We start from the raw sequence: 18341 nt of genomic DNA on the forward strand, positions 1-18341 counted from the left end.
GCGGGGATGCTCTTCGTACCTTTTAGAGTGTCACAAATCTAAAAGGACCTAAGCCTTTAGGGTGTTTGACATATATCTGAGATTACTGTCACTATAGGAGTCCCCCCGCGGGGTCCATCGTAGGCAAAAAGAAAGAGTCTTGTTTTTAGTTTTCATTCGATTGGGTTTCCTGTGTAATGACGCCCGCGATCTGCTGTTGTTATTCGTGGCATCAAATGAATCAAAGATGGCGGATGATGACTGAGAATATTTGCACATGATTATTGTTAATAAATAACGATATGGGAGCTAAACCATCCTCACTTAGTGATTTACAACACAACCCCGTCCTTCAAAGGCTGACAGGGGAATATTGTGTGCAAGAAGACAAAGACTTTTGGGAAGAATTGCTTTCATTTTCCTTTCGTCCTCCTTACAATAGGTATGTACATCAACGTGTTGAAATTATTAAGCTTCAAAAAAACTATTGAACACCTTTTGACGTAACAAGTCAAACAGAATTCAACATAACGTCTCACGGTACTGCTTTCTTCGTGTATTTTTAAATATTTCCCAAGAAATAATGCCTTGTTTTCGATTTGGATTCTCTATTATACATGTATGTCTAACTATGTATCAATACTATGTATCTAATATAGTGCTGATGCCAGACTGTTAGAAGAATCAACACAACATATCTGTCAATCATTAGGTAAGATCTAGACTTAATTCAGCTCATTTGTATGATTCTACATGTGATTCTAAAAGTACACCCATTAATTTGTTATCCATGACGCGCGGCATACTTAATCGATAAATTCTATAATCGATATTGATCAATGTCAATCAATGTCAGTCAATTGATTTATATTCGAAATCAATGATCAATCGATGACCCACATAGTTGTGACCTTTTATTGATATCCTTTCTTTCTCTCACTGCCAGCAGGGTGATTGATTAGTAATCGACCATTGACAAATGTTAATTGCTATTAAATATATTAATAGATGAAAATTAATTAATAAGTATCAACTGGTTTCTGTCAATAATTGACAATCAATTGATATTCACACATATTTCTTCCGATTATTACATGAATTAGTATCGCTTGATATAGATCAGTGTCAGTTTTTGAGAATTTTTGGTTTATATGTAAGTAGATGTTAGCCTCAAGGCTATCAAAGATTTGAATTCCCAGGTTTCAGAGTTAATAGAGCAGAAATGTACAGACATTCTGTAGTCGAAAACTGTCATTTAATGGGCACAAAGAAAGAGATAAATTATATAATAAATTAATATAGAAAAATCCGAGCAGATACAGCTTACAGTACTAGAAGATGATAGAACAAAAATAAAACTCTTGACATTATAATCTGTTTCTTTCATAATAACATATATACTGTACGTACCTGTATGTGTATCAATGATTGATACTTTTTTTAAAGGTTTGAATGAATTTTTTTGGGGAAAAGATAAACGATTGCAAATTGATATCAATCAATGGTAATCGATATCAAATGATGGTAATTGATGTCTACAGTATCAACAAAAATTGTTATTGATTGATTTTCTGATGATAGATTGTCATTGATTAAGTAGGCCAGGATGACAATAACGGTAACCAGCCAATAGCATCTGATATTGATATTAGCTGGACTATTTTAGCTGGTATCAATTGTGCCGAGCTTGGCAATGTTAGTGGATGCTGGTAATGTGCATGATTGATTATACAAAATAATGCAAAAATGTCAATTTATTGCAACAGTCGTGCATGTACACCCAATAGAGGTGTTTCCTAAGATACAGTAGGAAATAATATGGCAAAGCTAAAGTCATACCTCAGCCACACTGTATCTGTTATTGGATGAACTATTGAAACAAGACCACATCAAAACAGCTTCACAATATGCTATGAAATTAAAAGTGTCGGCCATCAATTATACCTTAATATTTAGGATTCTTTTAGTCAAGACTGTTCTGTCCTTTTATTTCTAGCAAATCATAACTTGAAGTCTAAAAATTTTGTGTTGCTGGTAAAAGAGTTTATTAGAAGAGCTGCTGAGTTAAAAGTTGAAGAAAAATTCAAAAAGTAAGTAGATAATGCTTGGTAGAGTGGAACCTGATTAAACGGCCAGCAAAGAAACAGGCAATTATTGTGCCATTATCAGCCATTTTTCAGTATGAAGCTGGTTTTGGATATGACCTGTATGGCAACGCTCACATGGTTTAATACAACCTTTGAAAAAAATCACATGATGGGGGTCAGATGGGTAACCTTGTCCAGCCATCCTCATTTATCTGCGCTGTATTTATTAATTTTAGCAGGATTTTTTAGCCTTTTTTACAACAAAAAAAGGTCAAGATGAAGGGTTAGGGTAAGGGTTAGTTATTGATTGAGTTAAGTCAGCCAAACAGGAAATATTTGGCTTTTGGTCATTTGTATAGACCTCATTGGCTCAGTCTATACAGCATTACCTGGAGCCAAATATTTATATTTTCAATGTATAAATGGGTATTTGGTCAGGACCTACAAGACTGTTTGACAGTAGTAACCAGGTGGGCTTATGGATGGCGTAGAGCAGGGTTCCACTGTAAAAACAAATACACTAAATTGATAATTTAGATTATAAATACTTATGTCTTACTACCATTCAACTCTGGCTAACATAACTTTAAAATATATGTTAATGTATGTTAATATATGTTAATTTATGTTATTTACTTAATTATGTTAATTGCTTAGTTAATTTATTAATTTATTATGTTTCAGCTTTGAGTTGGTTTGTGAATTGTACAATGCCCTTCTGCTCATCCGTAGTTTTTGCAAATATTTCATAGAAGTTTTACCTTCTAAAGACATCATTTTACACTTTGGGGGATCAGTAACATGTTCTGTTGATAAAGAAACTGGGAAAGAACTTATTTCTTGTACAGGTACTTATTCTCATCATGTTAATGTATGTACTGTAATGAAGTATATATTTAGGGCAATCACTCTCAGCAAGGGGCTCTTCCAAGAGGTCACCCATGCTACTATACAACACTCAACTTACATGTTGATCCTTGTACAGGTTGTCACACACATGCTACACTATACAACACTCAACGTACATGTTGATCCTTGTACAGGTTGTCACACACATGCTACTATACAACACTCAACGTACATGTTGATCCTTGTAGAGGGAGGAAAACTGGAGAAGTTGAAGAAAACTTCTTGTGTCAAGGAAGGGAATAGCATACTAAACAAACATAACTTGCATATGTATTTTCATGTATACAATAGTAGTTCTGCCAGGATTCAAACTCTCTACCCTAGGAGTGAACTACACAGCATGTTGTGAGAGACAGCACAGTAACACCCCATGCCACCCCAAACTATATAGAGGTGTATAGCCTGCGCAATTCTTGTTTGTATTACATGACATATAATGTTTTACATATATAATCAGACTTGGGGATGACAGAGGATATGCTGTATGGGTTGTTCACTGTCTTACATGACATTCCAGTCTGGTAAGTACCAAAAGATAATGCAAGTTGGATTTGCAAACTGTATTTAAAAAGTCATTCTTGATCGTTATGAATAACTGTACTGAGAGTGTGTGGAAAACAGTGTGGAGCTGTGTGGCACAAGGCACATACAGTCACAGTGCAAATTGATGGCATCGTTTGGACCAATCACAGCTGCCCATACAAAGATATATTCTTAACTGATCAGTGCTTATTGAAACAATAGTCCTGACAACAACAGTTGCTTGGTGGTAGTCCACTGTGACTGCTGCATACAAATGAAAATGTTGCTAACTACTAACAATGATTTTTTTCTTTATTTTACTTGATCTTCCAGTGAAGAGACATATGCTGTTCACATTGAAACAATAAATACACTTTTAGTTTTACTCTCTGAGCAAATGTTTGACATATTTGCATCAAGCAACAGTATCTTTTACCATGCAATCATGAAGGGCAAATGGTGAGTCAGGACATGAATGTGTTTTAAAGATTTAACTTAAAATATGTGTAGGTGTAAAATGCAATAGGGCACCTACAGGATATGAAACCCTAACTCTAGTTATACCCAACCCCAAGTATTCTCTAAAACCATTTCCCACAATATAATACCTAAAGTATGAAAAAGTATAAATAGAAAAAAAATATGTCTTGCTTAGCTTCCTTACTCTTAGTATTTTTTTTCATTTTCCCTCTTTAATGCAGATACTATATTGCTTCCTTTATCGATGAACCAATGTCTTGTAGTTTTCCTTGCTAACTGTTGCTAAAATTTCAGAAGAAACCATAATTCTTACTGTAACCTCTGAAAGGATATTACATAAAGGTATAGAGGGTAAAATAAGAGTTTATAAATTTTGCCTGTGACATTTTATGTTTCAGTCGCCATAAAGCAAAATATATTGTTCATGTTTTGCTACACAATTATGTCGCACAAGAGACAAGCCCCTTAGACTTGACCACAGATAATACTGCATGGTTTCGTGAGTAATATATATGATTGAATTAGTCTACAATACAGACTGTCATTTTATTATTATAAGTTTGTTAATCATTCATTGGGTGTTAACTAACCAACATAATATTGCCGTACATTGTAAAAGAATAATGTTTATTGAAAGCATGAATGGCATTATTATATTGAAGAATTCAGGTTATAATAATTGGGGTTTCAACCTTGGTGTATCAACCTCATTGTTACCTTCTATTGTGCTTTGTTTAGTTTTAATACAAGCTTTGTTTTGGAGTATTGTTGATGTTGTTCACAGGTATTTATGCCAGGGTTTGGCATCCTGTGCTGATCTGTTAGGCCAAAAGGGCATATCTACTTCTAACTCACAATACATGTAGAACCTTGAAATTTGTTCTGATCTATGTTCAGGCATGGCCAACTCATTATGATAATTGCTTTCTTCATTACATTACATAACAGCAAGCCTTTGGTCCTGGTTTGGAAGTCCATCAAGTACAGAAGAAGACCAGTCTGATTCTCTGCTGGCTAACCAAAGCTTACTTCTCTTACTGATCCTTGTCAACCATTGCACACAAGATAAAAGACTATTGAATCCTTACAGACATTCACTTTTTACCTTTACTGATTCCAAAGGTATTGTAGTTTAGGTTTGGATTTAAGTTTAACAAATAGATATTAATTTTTTATGTGTCTGCCTCCTATTGATGATAAATTGCAACATCACATTGTCAAAGTAGTATGAATTCACGAGGCTAGCTGAGTGGAACTGCATACTACTTTGACAATGCGATGATGAAATTTATCTCCAATGAGAGGATAGACACATAAAAAACTAATGGCTATTTGTTTTTTACAATAACAAAAACGATAAAAACTTATTTTTAGTGATCAAAACAACCAACGGAAAGAGCGTGCGCTCGTTGATGTCAGCTTTATCTGTCTGTCCTCTTATTGATTATAAAAAATAACCAATCAGCGCACAAGAAATTTGTAAGTTATTGTAAAAAATGCCACTGATAGACTTTATTAATATGTCTGATGAGATGGTACTTATATTTATTCATTTTGTTCATAATTAGCTGTCAGTCATGTTGGGTCAGACAAGACAAGTGATAGTTCATTCCAGTTCAATCTGGAACGACTTTATTCCACTCTCTGCAGGTAACAATTGCAGTACTCTGAACTGAAATATGATAAACATTTGGCATTGAAACAATACAAAACATACATACACATCATCCAAAAACATAATAGTATTAATTTCAAAGTACAGTAAAGCGCTGCTCAACAATACTTCTATAAGTGCAATTCATATAACATCAAACCAGCACAGCAAGCAAGCTTATTTTTCATATGAAGAGAAAATTACTGACAATAGCCATGATTTTGAATAAAAAGTGCACACCCCAACCAATCAGAAAGCAAGATTTGCAACAGTTACTGGTATTTTGCCAATATTTTCTTTAAACATTCTTAAACTGTGACTTTGCTCTTCCAGTGATCTTCAACATGATCAAACTACATTGTTACTCTATCTGCTGTTGCACAGAAACCCAAATGTATCATCATTTGTTTTACCAAGAAAAGATATTGATCAGCTAGTGAGTATTTGCATTCATTAAGAAACACTCATTATCAAACCCTGAAACAACCTCTGGGCTGATCTAAGTCAGGGCATGGCTAACTCACAGATTGAACCCTGTAACAACCTCTGGGCTGATCTAAGTCAGGGCATGGCTAACTCACAGATCAAACCCTGAAGCTACCTCTAGGCTGATCTAAGTCAGGGCATGGCTAACTCACAGAACAAACCCTGAAGCTACCTCTAGGCTGATCTAAGTCAGGGCAGGCACAGATTGAATTGGAATTTAGAGTGTCTTAAATTTTGCCAAAAAGAACCTCGAGAAAAACCAAGGGAGAGACTTAATAACAAACTTTACTTGTAACAAGTCCACTACCACTGCGCTACCCTGGATTTCCTCCTTAAAGGAAAATGCTTCCTTACCCTGTTTCAGCTGAGGACAAATGAAAATATAATAATCCACAGGAAGGGTGGTGTTTTAAAATTAACACACGTGTCTTATCTCTTATAGGTGTTACCCATTCTCGAACTTCTTTACAGTGCAGAAGATCACAATGCACATCACATCTACATGTCACTTATCATCCTACTCATTCTCAGCCAAAATGACCACTTTAACAAATCTGTGCATGAAATAGTAAGTAAATTTTTACAGCTGATAATAAAGATCAAATAAATGATGAATATACATTGTACTCACCCTTGCCTGTATTCGTAAATACCAAGTAGATATTAGGAAACACTTTTAACTTGCACTTGAAGGAATGTTACTGCATTGAGGGGGGACTCAGATAATGGAGAAAAGCAGGGATGCTGATCTTACCTCTTAGGATGAGTCTAATTTGGTACCTCTTTAGAAGTCAAAAAACTGAAAGAACCACGTGAGAGTAAGCTGGTACATCTTAGGGTGTTTGAGAGATGATAAGATACCCAAGATAACAACAGCTGAAGTAACAGCTATAATTTATATTAGTTCGTTTTATCAACCATAAATTAGAATAAATATGATCCAAGCTTTCTTTTTTCTTTCATCGTCTGACTTTTTACAACTATCATTTCCCCCCCCCCCCCCCCCCTCCCCATTTTATACACGGGAGTACGCGTTACATTACGCCAACTGCTTTTTTTCCCAACAGACAATAGCAACAATCCCTTGGTATACAGAGAGAGCGATATATGACATCACTTTAGGAGGGTTACTTGTGCTTGTGGTCCTTCGAACCATACAGTATAACATGACTAAGATGAGGGTAGGTAAACAATATTCTCTCAATAATCCATGAACAATAAATATAATAAATCTTGGTTTTTCCTTATAAATTGTTTTCCTCTATTTATAGGATAAATATTTACACACAAACTGCTTAGCAACCCTTGCCAACATGTCATCTCATTTCCATGCCCTTCACCCATATGTGACGCAGAGAATTGTAAGGTATGTAGTGTAGTGATCATTATGTTACATTCTAGACACCACAACTGAGACCATCTTCAAAAAAACTTTCAATTTTATCAACACCCAAAACAACATCTGGGAATCATCCACCAGAGACCCCAGAGGTTGACCACTCTTGAGTCCCAAAGTGTTATTCAATGTTGTTGATGACATACACTCCCAGATTCTTTGTTTTCCTTCCTTGCTGAATGCTGATTGGATTAAAGTGATTGTTTTCACTCTTGGTTGTGATTGGTTAACTTTGTTAATGTGGTCTCAGTGTGTCTGCAACGTAATCTGGTTTGATTGGTATTTTTCATCTATACAGTATGTTAATTGCTTATGGTTATGATAATATTATATCTTATTAGCCTCTATGCTCTTCTATCAAAAAAGCATGCAAAAGTATTGGAGCTCATGAAAGAAAAACCTACGAAAAACACACAAGCAACGTCAGAAAACAAGGATTCAACAGATTACGTAAGTCTAGAATTTTGTCTTGATAAATTAACGAAGGGAAAGAGACCATTTATTTTTATCAGGGAGAATAAGGGATGGGATCCAGTGGGTAGTTCACCACATTCACAAATCTTATCCCCCGTCCATTTGTTAGATAAAATGCATGTCTTACAGGTTGCAGATCTGGCTATTTTGGAAGAAGTGATTCGCATGGTGCTAGAGATCATAAACTCTTGTGTAACTAATACTTTACACCACAATCCCAACTTGGTTTATACATTGCTTCATCGACGAGAATTGTTTGCTCAGTTCAGAAGCCATCCAACTTTTCAGGATTTGATTCAAAATATAGATACGGTGAGTCGAATGCAAAGTAAGTTATTCACACACACATAATAAAAAATAATAATACGATTTATATTTATGAATAAAAGATTTAATCTAAGTCACATTGGTGAGAGGCGGCACATTAGCAGCACATGCCACCCGTGCTTCCCTTATGGTTGAATATAACTTAGCAGCCAAAGGATTGAAGGCATATTTGCTTGGATATATTTATATTTGCAATTATTTTTACTTTTATTTCTGTTTTTTTAGGTTCTTGCATTTTTTAGTGCAAGGCTTGAACAACACCCTGATCAGACATTATCTGTTGCCGTGGTGTTGGATGTTATTAAACAAGGAACATTACAGTGGCCTAAGGATAGACTTAAGGTATTTATATTGTAATCTTTATCTTATTATTAATCCCGGGATATGGAGCTTTTGTGGGGATTTATTACCTTTTTAGCAGCTTTTTGGGTCCCCACTATGTGGGTTTACACCTCATTTTGTCTTCGCTGCCCATCAGGTGGGGATTTGTTTCGTAAATTCCAACATCACAGCCATTGTTCCCTCAAAGAATTCTAATTTGCAGCAAAAATATGTTGCCAAGCCAAATTTAGTTGCCCCAGGGGGTGGGTCTTTTGCTCTTTACTTACCGCATAATTCTTCCCCATATATTGGGGCAATGGTACGGGCCTCTGGCACCCAGGGTAGGACAATGGTCAGTTTTAGTTCATTACTCTATACTAACCGCTATGTATATCCCAAGGTGGAGAGCGTTGGGTTTTTTACTTTATGTTCATATTCAATAGGCTCTTTTGTTGTAACAATAAACTGCTGTTATCATACAGCTAATTTCTTTTAGTTCAATATAAACACAACTACCATTACATTTCTTTGATATTTTCTGCTAATGACTTCCTTATGGCAAGGTAGCTTTAAATGGAGTTAGGCCTAGGGCAAACGTCGAACTTTCCATGCACCGAACTCATTAAAAACAATTGATATCAGGTGATAATGAGGCGGCATTCTTTGATGTAATTAAGTTCGGTGCATGGAAAGTTCGACGTTTGCCATAGGCCTAAGGTAATTACTAGCCTAGAAACTTGTGTATAACCATTTTTTCTGCTTGATTACCAGAAATTTCCTGAACTAAAGTTTAAATATGTTGAGGAAGAACAACCTGAGGAGTTCTTTATCCCTTACGTGTGGTCGCTTGTCTACAGGCTGTCTTTAATGTACTGGAATCCACAACACATACAAATATTCCACCCTGAAACGTGACCTGAAGAATTGCCAAGTATGAATAGATAGAATAATATGTAAGAATGTATTGATGGCCCACAGGGACTTGCCTAAAGTAGAAGACCAGACTGGGCCTTAAGTTAATTAACCTTGTCAAAACAAATATAAAATGAATGGGGGTCTTTGAAAAATTTAAATGGCATTCATTGTTCTCCATTCCATTCACTTTGCTATTCACATTCTCATTGGTCAAAAACTGAGCTGTAGTGGTGATTTCTATATAAATGATAAAACAAACATAACAGTTTTTTTCCCCATGCTCTGTTCATTAATACTACATTTAGCACTTTAAGAAATGCCAAAAGCACTAGAGAAGTACTTGCCTTTCATCACTTCCTGGATGCTGTGTTACTGAATACAGCTTGCTAAAAGCTGTTGTTTCTTAAGTACAGTATTTAGGGATAGAATTCAGAATATTATTGATAATACAATTATTTTTTATTGCCACCAATAACTTAACTCTGACTTACAGTGCAGCACCATGACCTCATTTAAGGTTATTCCCTTGTTTTGCACTGTGCATTTTTCTGCACATGCAACAAAAAGCATGGAACTAAAAACGTTTAGGCATTTTTCTTTTGGAAACTAAATAAGGGACATGTTCAAACCATTTTTAACTTTTTTCTCTTTTTTGAGTAGAGAAATTAAGATTTTTATCTGACTCGCCCCAGTCTCCACGTTCAGAAAAGTGTCAGTTTTTGAATATTTTGATGTTTTTTCAAGATAAAATTGAAAATGAGAATGGAGACCCCCATTTTTCATTTCAGATTTTTGATAAATGCAATGTTTGGACTCATTATATATCAAAATATGTCCATAACATAATCAATGTCCATGCAAAGTTTCAGGACAAAGTTATTGGCAAAATTTCTTTCAAGGAAATTACCTTAACTCACTGTGCCATGTGCCATTTTGGACTTAAGTTTATGTCATGCTGTAACCTGCTTTTTGACTCAAACTGCTGCCCCCTTCTCCCCTAGAGAGAGATAGGTTACAAACTCTACTCAGACTACTCACATATGATAGAGTCAAAAATCGAAGTGAAGTAACTGCTATGCCATTCTCTTTCTTCGTGGCATAAATATAAGCAGAAATTATGTAGAGTGAATTTAGTTGCAATGTTAACAAAACTTTAAAATTGAATTAGCAAAGAAGTTTATTTTTCTTATGACATCTCTCATTTATTGATGAATACTTGTTGGAGATTTTGAACAGTAGGAAACATATACTTCAAAGGGTTTACTAATATTTATGATGCCTTGGATCTAAATTACAAAAATGTATGAATTCCTGATCTTTAGAGGTTGTTCTGGCTTACCCTGGGATTCAGAGGTTATTTTCTCTCTCCAGCATTTGCTGTTTTAACGGAAAGCACTTCCTTGTTTCAAACACAGGAAGAGAAACTGAACCTCTGGAGCCTAGGGTACATCAAGCTTAAACTAAAATAACAAACTACAACTATATTTATATCGTTTCTAATATAATGTTAAAATTATTAGTATTTTTTCTATAACAGGCATGCTTTAATACAACATTCTGCATGATCTTTTTATTATTATTTACATTGGAATATAAAAACAAGAACAACCTCCAAACAGCATTCATACAAAAAGACTAGTATTGTGACATTAATTTAAGTCATTTTATCTTTGTAGTCTAGATATTCATGGAAAATATACATGGCTAGAAGTGAATGTTTCACAGATATGGTTAGTAAACTGATGGTTTAATGGCTTTACATAAACACCTGGATATGACAAGTAGCATTCTAGTGTACCATATCTCCCACAAATATATATTTTCCATCAATGATCTATTGACCTTTACAGTATGACATTACTTGCTCTAGAAGACCGAGTCCTTGATGATTAAGACACAGCATCTACTAGGCATCTCCATAGCAATATGTCTTGACTATAAGATACAGCTGTAGATATAATTATAGTAACCTTGCCGACACCCAGTATAAAACTCCAACAAAGTTTATAAATCTAGACTATATAAGAAATCTCCAGCGAGAAAGCGAAGCATATATATACCTAAGATAAGTTTAGTACATTATGTTTCATATACAAATATAGTTAGCTAATGCTGGTTTTCAAGCATTCCCAAGGGGGTGAAAAAACGAAAGACATGGCAGCCATGTTGGTTGATATACAATAGAATGATAACCAAGATGACAACTATGATGTTATGTGCTAACAAAGAACACAGGCTGCCAATTACCTCTTAACCCTAGTGAGTTTTGCAGATGATTGGAACTTAAAAGCTGTATCTCTGCAATCAAAGCAATATATTTTTCTTTCTTAAAATTGGACAGAGAATTGCAGTTGACACCACCAACATAGCTTGCAAAGGAATTCAAATAGTAATACGATCTAAATAATGTAACTTTGCAATTTTTAGCGATTAAAAAAAACATTTACAAACTTTACCCAAAAATAATTCTACCCATTTAGTGATTGTGGAAAACACTAATATCCATATCCAACTGATAATAAAAAATAACTCTGAGGGTAAGTATTCTTGGTAGCTATGGTTACACAACAAAGCAATGTCCTCTCTCATGAAAGGCACAAACAATGTTAGTCAATATTAGCCATTTCTAGGTTGAGGAAAAAACTGGGTGAAGTTGGCAGTGAAATGCATTGCGGGACTGTTTAAGGGAACGAAATCAACACCATCTTGGAAATAAATAATAGTTATAACTTTTCTCGAATGCAGAGAAGGGAAGTCACCATGTAAAATGAGATTGGATCTTGGAATCATGATTGTTTCTCGTACTGGAGCGAAGGCTGCGAGTAGATATATAAGGGTGGAATTGTTAAGTGATATAGCGATGAGCTAGCTTATTGAGTGCTTCGTATACAGTTAACTGTTAGCAGTAGTTAACAGTCCCACAATACACTGCAATGCCAAGTCCACCCTACCCAGTTTTAATACTCTCTAGAATATCACGAGGTACTTTTCCTATTGGTTCATACAGGATATTACCTCTGCCTCGGCATGTTGCACCATTTTAAATAAGATACTCACATATCTTTAGCGTTTCAAACTGAAACAAAATGATGTAAACCACAACTGGAAGTATGACAGAAAAGTCATTTGATCATCCTTGTGTCATACATCATGCTCATCATGATCAAACACACAACTAACAGCTGACACCATATTAAAATGTAACATTGTCAGAACTAAGACATGGAGGAACAAGGTGCCGAGGGAGAACCCATCTGTGTCAAAACCTTATCAAGCCATTGCAATGGACCGTTTAAATGTAGTTCTATCCAGCAAGGTGTACTAGTAACTGTTTGTCTGCGATATTCTGCACCCCATCCTTTAACAAATGACATGCGAATGGTACACATTCTGGTGAGTGCGTAAACAGCCTCAAATCCTTGGTTGACTGATTGCGAAAGAAGCTGTGCAAACTCTTGGTTGTTGAATATTTTAAGGTTACATCCAGGAGGGATTTTACAAACAGTAGCCGGATGCCAGTTATATCTCTGGTTACAGTTAGGACTTTGAACAAAAATGCTGCTGTCACTAAGGCACTCTGCGAACACTTCACCTCCAATATAGTACAGCCGTACACCTTTGCCAATATGTTTCCGTGTCATTTCAATCGGTGGATTTCTATTGATGTTAGACAACAATCCAAGACAAAATCGGTCAGAACTTGAAGGATCAGTAAATCCGTCTACGGTTAGACTTGGCTGTGATGCATGAAACGTCTCTCCTACTCTTGTATTCATTTCATAATATGCAATAGAACACCAGCAAGCTGGTTCAGTATACTGAATCGGCTGAGCATCTATAATAAACACAAACAACATTTAATAAACATGAACTACAATAAAAATTTTGTAGTTGATGGATTACTATTTAGTTGTATATCCATAATATTTATTCCTTTCTGTCTTGGAATGGCCTATCGCCTATGTACGGCTTAGGTGTATAAAACATGACAAATAAAACAATACTTGAAAACTTGCTAACCTATGAGAGGAGCTTCTGGTGCTGGAGAAAGCTGTTGATCTAGAACAAAATTGAATATCACAGTAAGTAAATAAACCCACGCATACATGTACATGTTATTACAGATGGTATAGTGTGCATAACAAAGTCATATTGTGTACCAAAAATTATCCATACCCCCCTCACGGAGGAATTTTTTTAAGACACCCCCCTACCCCCCAGAAATTCCAATTTTCTTCCATACAAGCTCTGTATTTTTTGTTCTTTCTCTGACCCCCCTACTCTTTGGAAATTCCACTGTGATGTGGGTATTGATGATTTCTGGAACTACACATTGATAAGAAGAAGAACTTTATTTGTACCCATTATTACATTTTTTGTTCTAATTTGATACATTATTTTATGTTGAACAGATTGAGGGGTACCAACTTCCAAAAATAACTAAAAAGCTAAAAATGCTTGGAAGTCGGTTTACATATTCTTAATTAAAAGTCATTACATTTAACTAATTTAACTGATAACTAATCAGAGAGCTGATTTTCAACAACACAATTCTACTTTCTTCGTCCTACTTTTTAAGATTATTTTGTAAAATATTGCCACAAAAGCAAAGAGATACAATGTGAATAGAAATGTGGATTTTGGTCATCATAAACAAGTGATTGTCAATTCGTAATGTAATTCCAAATTCCATCAATATATCAAAAAAAGGAGGCAGCATGGTCGAGTGGTCATAGCATTGGTGCCTTGTTCTATTCCCACTGTGGCCACTAGCTGAGACTGTATTATGTCCTGATCCGTTCAGATTCAGTTTCTCAACCATGTTTGCCAAATTAACAGTTGGGATTCTCATAAGCACTATGTTTCTATTTCTTCATTTCAGTTTATTCATTCTTCATAGAATGCTGGTAATAAAGTATTATTAAGTATCTTTACCATAACTTTGGCAAAGCACCTGCTAAGTATTAGCTTTAAATTTTGCACTTTGTGTTTTTCAATAAAAATTACTGTATTTCAAACAAGTCACAACAAAACTGATACATTATTATAGATGATGGTTGAATACCTGTTTGCATGTTTTGTTGCTGGTCACCAGACATATCTGAACAAGCATCTTCTGACATATATCCTCCAGTTGGTGTTTCTAAGAACAACAATATATTATTGCTGGATGCATGTACATGGATTTATATCATACAGGGTGTTTCTGGATACAAAATTTGGTAAGTTGTTTTTGGCAAAAGAATAACAACAGTATAAAAATAATTCATAAATAGCATATATGTACTATGTAGTATTTTTTATTATATAGTAAATCTTCATAAAAATCGATTATAAGATATATAAATATATAAAATATGATCTAAGAAATATAAGTATAGTCCATTTCTATTACATCATTTTAACTGAATAGGCTATATTATTTATGAACATGTTAAGGAAATCTAAAAAAAAACATTCAGCTTATATCCAGTGTGAGATTTTACACCGAGTTAAAGGTATTCATACAGATAAAATCATTAGCATGGCAAAATTCAGATTGATTCAAATATTCCAAATTATTTCAGTTTGTAATGAGTCATACATACCAGGAAGTTGAAAGGTGTTTGTTGGTTCTTGCGTTGGAAACGACATATTGTCAGGTCTTGTGTATTCAGGTATGGGATGGAGTTCATGAGGTGTATCTATGGTCTGACGAGGCACCAACACTGCTGGCAACACTACAAATACAAACATAACACACATTATTTAATAACATGATAATAATAATCAGGGTTTAAAAGGGTTTGAAGGTCACTCATTAGACAATATCCAGCCTGAATTGAAACTTGACCAGTCATCTTAACCAGTAATGTCAAGCCAGAATTGACTGATGATCATGACTGGTGACTGATGAGCCGTTGTACATTAAGCCCTGATAATAAATATTTAATAATCTTTAGTCAATTGTTAATAAAGATATCTAGGTTGGAAACACAAGCATATAATAACCGAAACATTCAAACTGAGATTTATCATAGAATGAATAAATTGCTAGTTTACACTCCAAAATCAGTATATTAAATTAATACAGCTGTTCCTGAAGCATTCAGTGTTTATTTTAGGTTTCAGCAAGTTACTGTTTCTAAGTCAGGACTCGTTGAGCAATGTTTTTAAAGATATTTCTATCACAAATTGACTGACAGCCTCGGTTTGAAGGTTTTTGTTTAGGTTCTTTGGTTTTCTTTCCATCACAAAACATAAGCTAAATTCAAAATTAATCTGCTAATTAACTTTGTGTATTCATAGATTAGCCCAGAGTTTGTTTGAAGGTGAAATAAATTCGAAGATCATAATGTTTTCCATTAGACCAGTACACCAGTAATATTAGCACAGTTTGTCCTTAATTGTACTCTACAACACTACAAATTATTATTTCACATACATTAGTCATAAGTATCAATAGGGTACATTCTTGAACACATGTCTGAATGCCTTAGTTTTACATACTTTCTTTATTACAGCATCACCACAGTTTTAGCACAAAAAATAACACGATCTTTTTAGATTGTACAGTAGCAGGATAGTATGCATGGACTATGTCTTCTTGGTGGGGCAGGTGTTGACAGCAACTGACGAATGACGTGGCCCTTTAGATAGCATTGTTATAATCAGATAAGAGCCAGCCAGCCAATCACATTCATCTACACCTCCATAAATTAGTCAGTCATAAACTTCAAAACAGATATACCAGTAGAGAGTTAGTACCTCCTGTAATACACACAAGAAACAAACAAGATCTTCCACACACTAGTCATGCTTAGTCATGCTCTTACATGCCATATAAAGTAACATCACATACATTACATCCACGTTTACACCTAGCATCAAGATACACTCATTCTCTACTGATCTTTTCTAACGAACTCATTTCATATTTTTGAAGCGATTCTAGTAATCATGAAGAAAGAAATAGTTTATGCCTGATTCGTTCCTATGCTCATACATAGTTACGATAATATCATAAGATCTATCCTAGCTAGACAGCCATCTTGATTCTTGTCGGTAATAAGAAAGAAGAAAGAAGAATTCACATACATAAACATGCTTTAAAACACAAGCTCGACAGAAAGAAAATAAAGTAGTGTGATCTCTTGTACAACGTGAAATATATATGTATGTATTTATTCAGGAAAATAGCATTATACATATATAAACATTATCTTGTCTATATGTAGACAACAATATGTACACTATGTACAAAAATTCATCTGAAAATTGTTAAGGAAGAGTTACAAAAGGGTTGAATAGTAAAGCGAGGAGTCCGCACGAGGCGCATAGCGCCATGACAATCGTTCAACCGTGATCTTGTATCCCCTCCACTTATCAAGAAGAACCGACTTGTTTTGATGTTAATAAACAAAATCCTGTGTTATCATTTGTACAAAAAAACTGAAATCTTTATCTGTTGGCATCCATAACGAGCCTAAACGACAAAAAACGACGATCTTAACAAGTATGAAGAATCCATCAGTCAAATACTATAAATATATATCATATCTAATAGAACACCGCACCAAAGGATCATGTACTGTCTCAACAGATCGACATTAAACTGACGATAAAAATACTTAAAGAAATGCTTCAAGGATTGCAATTCCTAACCTAGAATTGTCGTCTAGTTAATGAATATTAGTGAGACGTTAAACACAAGGAGATCGAACGCTCCCCACAGAGGAACACACTACACAAATACTTGTTATTAAACTAAGCCATATTAAATGTACAGAATGTATTGCTATACATGCAATAGGTTTTAATATCATACTCGTTTTAGTTTGCTTGTGTTTTTTTTTAGCTTCAAAGTATCTTTTTTAAATTTATTGAATGTTGCACTTTATATTTATCGATGAGTAAAGAACCAACTACAGAATGATCGATGCTTAACGCCGTTAGCTGCGAACACAAACCAAGTTAGTTCAAGTAAAGTTATTGTAGTTAATCATTGTACTTACCCGGGGTTTCTACTCTCTGGTAATGGAAAGGATTCACACAAACTTCGTCTTTTTTCAAGTTAAAAGCGTAATCGCAAGCTTCTATAGGTCGTAATTCATGATGGCTTTGCAAGTCAGGCCATCGCCATAATCTACAGTAAATAACATGCGGCAGGCCTTTTCGATGTGATACTTGTAGTCTTCCATCTAGACTGCGTGGTATAGTAACACATTTAGTAGGGATACCAGGGTTTGTGATGGCTTTTTCTAGCTCTTCCAGGCCGCCAGTCTTTTTGAGTTTCTTCACTAAACTCTTCACGGCTTTCTCGGCCCATTTATCGTCTTCATCGCCTCCTCTTTTCCAGCCAAGCAGCCTTTTTACTACCGGAGGGGTAAAAGGCAACAAGGACGTCATAATAGAGGTTAACAGAAACCGAAATAGCGCTTTTTAAAATGGTTTTTCTGCAGCAAATGGTGTAAAGCAAGGCTGACTCGATGGATCTGCTGCACTGAACGAGCAAACACGAGAGGACTGGACTGACAGGTTTGATTGACAGCTGTAACACATCAATATTAACCAATCAAAAACACGGTTGTATATACCACGCCTACTCCATATATAGAGGTGTTATTGACGTCGAGTGTCACACTATACCCCACTATACTAGTAATATTATCACTTTTGATCACTATTATATTACCACCGTGCACTCCTTATGACACGTCAATCATCGGCCTTTAAATATAAAATACAAAATCCCTTTTGCTGAGAATATAGTTTTTTTGAGTTATCTCAAACGATAGTAATCTGGTATATG

General features: G+C 35.0%; 2 protein-coding genes across 4 annotated transcripts; one reads left to right on the forward strand and one right to left on the reverse strand.

Annotated features, from left to right (window-relative positions):
* The first annotated feature begins 7 nt into the window (after positions 1-7).
* On the forward strand, positions 8-12000 carry LOC116296255 (dymeclin). 3 transcript variants are annotated; one of them, XM_031704252.2, is made up of 17 exons: positions 8-421; positions 639-691; positions 1976-2069; positions 2751-2914; positions 3433-3496; positions 3831-3956; positions 4376-4476; positions 4926-5099; positions 5546-5627; positions 5965-6067; positions 6560-6685; positions 7185-7298; positions 7389-7483; positions 7855-8299; positions 8540-8656; positions 9407-9566; positions 11227-12000. In XM_031704252.2, the coding sequence occupies exons 1-16, from the start codon at positions 282-284 to the stop codon at positions 9548-9550; spliced, it is 2142 nt and encodes a 713-aa protein (XP_031560112.1). In that variant the 5' UTR covers positions 8-281; the 3' UTR covers positions 9551-9566; positions 11227-12000. The 3 variants fall into 3 exon arrangements, with proteins under 3 accessions (XP_031560112.1, XP_031560110.1, XP_031560113.1); XM_031704253.2 differs by having other exon boundaries at positions 11-421; positions 7855-7963; positions 8117-8299; positions 9407-12000; XM_031704250.2 differs by having other exon boundaries at positions 9407-12000.
* LOC116296256 (SMAD family member 3) lies at positions 10710-18071 on the reverse strand. Its single transcript, XM_031704254.2, has 5 exons — positions 17545-18071; positions 15139-15270; positions 14616-14693; positions 13571-13609; positions 10710-13385 (listed from the first exon to the last, which is right to left on the reverse strand). The coding sequence occupies exons 1-5, from the start codon at positions 17936-17938 to the stop codon at positions 12766-12768; spliced, it is 1263 nt and encodes a 420-aa protein (XP_031560114.1). The 5' UTR covers positions 17939-18071; the 3' UTR covers positions 10710-12765.
* Between the last annotated feature and the right edge of the window lie 270 nt (positions 18072-18341).

The sequence above is a fragment of the Actinia tenebrosa genome, unplaced genomic scaffold (genome assembly GCF_029948245.1).
Source record: "Actinia tenebrosa isolate PJP-AT-01 unplaced genomic scaffold, QUT_ActTen_1.0 PGA_scaffold4__44_contigs__length_22323623, whole genome shotgun sequence".
Classification (NCBI taxonomy): Eukaryota; Metazoa; Cnidaria; class Anthozoa; order Actiniaria; family Actiniidae; genus Actinia; species Actinia tenebrosa.